Below are 5,850 nucleotides of genomic sequence, written 5' to 3'. Positions count from 1 at the left end.
GGCCGGGTGGCTTCAGACCAGTCCCCGCGTCCCCTCGGGCAGCGCTGGGCTCCTCCGCCGCTTTGTCCCCATCGCCTGTCCCCGCGGCCAGGCTGTCCCATTGTCCTCCTGTCCCGCTGTCGCCCCAGTCCGCGGCCTCCCCGGGGGTGGCGGCGTTGTTGTTGTGCTGGAGGGCGGCGGCCTCGAGGCTCTGCCCGCTTCCCTCGGGGCTGACCCCCCCCAGGGACACGGCCGAGGCCTCTGCCAGGCCGGGCTTCTCCCTCCTGCTGCTGCCCCTCTTCCTGAGGCTCCCCTCGCTTTTCCCTTTCAGGATGCTCTTCCCCCTGGAGCGGTTGAGCGCTTTGATGGCGAGTCCCAGGCTCCGGAAGCTCTTCGCGGGGGGCGGCTTGGGGCCGGGGGTGGTGGCCGCTGTGTCACCGGGGGTCCCCGACTCCGCCGCCTCGGCCGCTTTTTGTTTCCTGCCCAGGATCTCGTCCTGGACCAGCTCCCAGGGGCAGACGTGTGCCGAGGCGGCGGTCGGGGTCAGCAGCCTGCCCTTCCCTGCCGGGGGGGACGCGCGCTCCGGGTCGTCCCCTGCTGTCCCCTGCGCCTCTCCCGCCTGTGCCGGGGGGCCCGGGGGTGGCTCCGGGCTGTCCCCGAGCGTCCCCGAGCGCTGCAGGCTCTGGTAGCGGACGGGGGGCGGAGGGGGGGTTTTCTTCACGGTCACCCGCACCTTCCTGGCCGGGTGGGCGCTGTCCACGCTGACGCTTTTGATGGGCGCGTAGGTGACATGTTTGTGGCCCTTGGCATCGCCCGGCGGGGCCGCGTCCTCCTGCGGGCCCCTCTCGGCGGGGCTCGGGGGTGTCGCGGTGTCGCTGGGAACCGCCGGGGCCGGCGCGGAGAGGTGGCGGCCGCCGTGCCACTGGTCGCGGGCGGCCCTGCGGGCGGCCAGCAGCGCCGCTTCCCGCGCCCCGGTGACAACGCTGTGCGACTTCTGCAGCGGCGGGGCGCGGCCCGGGGGTCGCTGCCAGTGCCCCGCCAGGTTTTGTGCGCTGGCCGATCTGCACAGGAGCGGGGCGGCGTCCAGCGAGTCGCTGTCGGATTGCTCCAAGTCGGTCACCGCCGCCGGCGGAGGCTCCTCGGGCGGGCTGGGGGTGGGCGACCCTCGGCGGGGCTCCCGCGGGGGTCCCTCGGAGCTGCGGGACTTGCGCAGGGCTGAGGAGCGGCGCCGGGAGCTCTCGTCCCGCATCCTCAGGCTGGTCCCGGAGGCATCCACGAGCCGCTTGGCCGAGGAGCTGCGGCGGGACGGGGTCCCCGCCCGGTCCCCGCCGCTGCTGCGTCGGGACGCGCTCTCGGCCAGCTCGGCACCGCTGCGGCGCAGGATGGAGCGGGCGAGGCTGCGGCGGGAGCTGCGCTTCTTGGCCAGGTGCGGGTTGTTGGTCGCCATCCGCCACGTCTTGTGCACCTCTAGCTGTCGGTAAAGCTTCTTCAGCTCCTCCTGCGCCGCGGGCGGGGGGACGCGGCAGAGAAAAGGGAGAGAGGAGAGCGCCTACAGCTGGGGCTGCGGCCGGGACCGCCCCGCCGAGCCCCGGGATGTCCCGGTGTCCCCAAAGCCCCCCGCGCTGCCCAGAGGACGCAGCGGGTTAGCCCACCCGGGTGGGGTCACCCTGCACCCCCTCGTCCCCTCCCTCTGGTTTGCATCAGGAAAAGATTGCGAAAGGCACCTCTTACTCTGCACAGCTAGCGTCAAAAGAAGGTCCTGAGTGTGCCACCCACCCGAATGTCATCGGGGTCGAGACTGTGCTCGCTCCAGGCGGACGCGATGCTGCTGTTCATGCAGGAGCCCGAGCGCCGCATGTCCAGCTCGTCCTCGTACACCTCGGCCGTGATCTCCTCCCGCAGCGGCGAGCCCGTGTGCAGGAACTGCGCGGGGACACGGGAGTCACTCGGGGGGTCCTGTCCCAGCTCCCCGAGCCTCTGGGATGAGTGTTAGCGATGGAATCAGGGAATTGTGGAGGCTGGAAAAGCTCTCCGAGGTCAGCGAGTCCAGCTGCTCCCCCAGCGCTGACAAAGCTGCCACATCCACACATTCTGGAGCACTTCCAGGGGCGGGGACTCCACTTGTTCCAATGCCTGATCACCCCTTCCATGAGAAACTCCCCCAATATCCAACCCAAACTTCTCCTGGCCCAGCCTGAGGCTGTTCCCTCTCCTCCTCTCCCTGGGAGCAGAGCCTCCCTGTGGAGAGCCAGAAGGTCCCTCTGAGCTTCCTCCTCTCCCAGCTGAGACCCCCAAATCCCTGAGCCTCCTGTGGTGCTCCAACCCCTCCCCAGCTCCGTTCCTTCCCTGGGATACCTTGGGAATGAAGAGCAGGGCCAGGGTCATGGTGATGGTGCCGTGGGTGTGAGCAAAGAAGAGCAGCAGAGTCCAGTCCGGGTGCAGCGAGGGGACAATCAGGAACCTGGAAGGGACCAGGAGGGCAGTGCCAGCTCCCACCACAGCCCCTCCCCACCTCCAGACCCCACAACTCCCCCTGCCTGTCCACCCAGACCCTCCCCACTGTGGGTGTCCCGAGCACCCAAACCCCTTTCCTTTGGAGATCCAGAGCACCCAGACCCTCCCCACCTTGGCACTGTTCCTGAGCACCCCCAGGGGTGGGAACCTCTGTTCCTGGCCCTACCTGACCACGTGGAAGGTGGCAGAGACCATCAGCTCGTTGTGGAGGGCGATGCCCATGTAGCGGGGCTCGTGGAAGGCCGAGGGCACGGCACGCGTGGCGTAGCACAGGAAGCTGCCCCAGAGCAGGAACAGCATCTCGGCTGTGGGGCAGAGCAGGACACCCCTGAGCGGCCACACCCAGCCCCAGCAGCTTTTGGGGCGCTCAGCTGCTGCCCCCCACTCTCACCCTGGAATGTGCCGGGTCAGAGCCGGGTCTGGAGCATCCCCCAGCACAGCCTTCCCAAAATTTGGGACTCAGCCCCAGGGGATGCTCAGGGGGGAGGGTGGGAGGCAGCTGGGGGACCCCAACCCTCCTTAAAACCTTCAGGAGGATTAAAGGGACAAGGGAATGCAAGCCCCACAATTATGGGATGGGGTCCATGGGGATCCCAGGTCCTTGCACCTTTCAGAAAGATTAAAGGGACAAAGGAATGAAAGTCCCACATTCCTGGGGTGGGGTCTGGGGGCCGTGGGGACCCCCAGGCCACGCCGGGGGCCGGTCTCACCGATGACCATCATGTAATCCCAGCAGTCGTGGCCGCAGATGGAGAAGTGGAGGCCGCGGCTGGTCTGGGCGCGGATGACCAGCGGGATGTTCCTGCGGGCGTTCTCCAGCATGCCGACGGTCCAGGCCGCCAGGAACCACAGCACCAGCAGCAGGATGGGCGCCAGCAGCCGCAGCACCCGCCCGCTGGACACGTAGGGAGCGCGCTGCGCCGTGCGCGACAGGAACACCTTCAGCACCCTGCCGAGGGCAGGAGGGTGAGACCCCCGCCCGTCCCACAGGGACTCTGCCTGTCCCAGTGAGACCCCAATCCATCCCAGTGAGACCCCAATCCATTCCAGTGAGAGCCTCGCCCGTCCCACAGGGACCCCAATCCATCCCAGTGAGACCCCAATCCATTCCAGCGAGACCCCCACTCATCCCACTGAGACCCCCAACCCATCCCCTTGTGAGGGTCCCAAACCTTTCCCACTCTGGGGGCCCTGAGCTCCCAGCCCTCCCCATTGTGGGGGTCCCAAGCCCCCAGCCCTCCCCACCACAGGGGTCCCAAAACCCCAGGCCCCCCAAGCCCTCCATAGCATGGGTGTCCATAGCACCCAAACCCTTCCCTCTGTGGGGGTCCCAAGCCCCCAGCCCCCCGTCCCAGCTACCTGTAGAGCTTGAGGGTGATGGTGCCGTAGACGATGGCGAAGCCGAGCATCCGCACCCAGCGCAGGACGATGCAGCGGAAGATGCTCGGCTTGAAGTACAGGATAAACACCTGGAGCGTGGGACAGAGGGACCCGGGCTGGATCCCATCTGCCCCAGCCTCGGGAGCCACCTGCTTTTCAGGCCAGCCCTGTGCCACCCTCCCCCGTGACCCTGCAGCAGAGGGGAGAGGGGATTTGGGCAGGGATTAATTCCCGCAGGCAGCGGCAGAACAGGGATTTGGTTTTCTGAGAAGGTTTATACGGCAGCCCCCAGGGACCATGCCAGCAAAATTAACAATTAGGTGGAACCGTGCCCTGCGTGGGGCAGCTCCATCCTGGAAACCTCATCCTGGAGTTTTCCAGCCCTGGGGACAGCTGGGTACTCACAGGGAAGTAGAGGAGGAGGGACCCGAAGAGGATGATCTCCAGCAGGATGATTCCTGATGTCCGGATCCTCTGCAGGGATACCAGCGTGAGGGCGCAGCCTCGGAGGGGACGGGGCCAGAGCAGGGGATCCCCGACCCTGCAGGTTTGGGGGGCCAGTGGGGCAGGGGGACAGCTTGCCTTGCTCCGTCGGAAGTGGTAGGACACGAGCATGCTGAGGAAGATGGCCAGCATGCAGCAGGCCTGGCACGACAGCACGGCTGCCCGCAGCACCTGGTCCTCCTGGATCAGGCAGGGCGTGTCATCCTCACAGGTGGCACAGCCCGGGCGGCACGGCTGGCACCCCAGCCGGGACCCCCTGTCTGTCCCTGCCACACCTGGGGACAGAGCGATGGCTGGGTGGGGTCATGGCACTGGGGTGGGATCAGCACATCCCAGGTGGGATCAGCACATCCCGGGGCCTGCTGGCACCCCCCACACCAGGGCACATGTTCTGTGTCCTCAGAGCCCCCAGCCCTGGCCCCCACTGCTGTATCTGTGTGCCACTGGGGACAACAGGGACCCCGGGGCCGGGTGGCACCCACCTGCCCAGGCACCGCTGGCCACTCCGCCGGTCCCATAGAAACCCGGCTTGCACCTGCACAGGTATCTCCCGAGGACGAAGCCGCGGCTCTCCTGGGGGACACACTGAAGGAGACAGCCTGAGACACGTCCCCCACCCCCTGTGTCCCCTCTGTCCCCAAATCCCCCTGCCCCAGGGGCTCCAGCAGCCCCCAGCTCACGGGTACCTGACCCCACGCCAGCCTCCCCCACAGCCGTGAGGAATCAGTGGTTAAACATTTCAGAATTAAAGCCCAAAGCTTGGCCCCAAATCTCTCTCTAAAACCTAAATGGACACCTAATGCAGCCGAGCGCCCTAATCCTGCCCAGCCGTGACGGCAGCCCCGGGCCGGGCCCTGCTCCCTAATCCCCCCGGCCGCATCCCGCCCCGGGCGGCTCCGCGGGCATTGTTGTTCCCTGGAGGGATGCCCGGCGCCCAGCCCGGCCCTCTGGAAGGTATCGCTGGTGGGAAAGAGGAGCTGGCGACGCCTCTCCCGCCTGGGGACAGCTCTGGACGGACCCCAAGGCTGGGGGGCTGCGGGGTGTGCCCTGCCTGGTTGTGCCAAGCCCCGAAACGCTCGGGCACTGCTGGAGGCACCGCGGTGATGCTGCCACCGGCTGCCAGGCCCGTCCCCACCGTCCCCGCGGTGCCCGGGCAGGGAGCAGCCGGGTCACACGGCGCGGCTGGCGGTGGGGAGGGAAGATTTGCACAATAAACCTCTCACCGCGGTGCGAGAGCAGCTGAGCGAAGCAGATGGATCGCCCGGGAGAGGATAAAGCTCAGCCCGGAGGGAGGGACGCCGGGCACGGGCAGCGCGGCCGGGGGTCCGGGCTGGTGGGGAGCGGGGTACCCCGGTCCGGGAGGGGAGGGGATGGGGCGCGGGGTGCCAGGCCCGGTACCTGGGTGCTGTTGAGGTCACAGCGATGCGTGTCCGAGAACCAGCCCGGCCCCCTGGAGCACTGGTCGATGGCCAC

General features: G+C 67.8%; 1 protein-coding gene across 1 annotated transcript; it reads right to left on the bottom strand.

Moving 5' to 3' along the window:
- Positions 1-18: 18 nt before the first annotated feature.
- On the bottom strand, positions 19-5,847 carry LOC103821814 (probable G-protein coupled receptor 179; the record flags this gene model as incomplete). Its single annotated transcript, XM_050987979.1, has 10 exons — positions 19-1,477; positions 1,756-1,902; positions 2,335-2,440; positions 2,660-2,798; positions 3,204-3,442; positions 3,853-3,962; positions 4,279-4,347; positions 4,456-4,652; positions 4,860-4,962; positions 5,776-5,847. Coding segments are annotated over 10 exons (2,641 nt in total), but the record flags the coding sequence as incomplete, so codon positions are not given.
- Positions 5,848-5,850: the final 3 nt, after the last annotated feature.

Source organism: Serinus canaria, unplaced genomic scaffold (assembly GCF_022539315.1).
Source record: "Serinus canaria isolate serCan28SL12 unplaced genomic scaffold, serCan2020 HiC_scaffold_604, whole genome shotgun sequence".
Taxonomy (NCBI): Eukaryota; Metazoa; Chordata; class Aves; order Passeriformes; family Fringillidae; genus Serinus; species Serinus canaria.
This window is presented reverse-complemented; position numbering and strand designations above follow the sequence as displayed.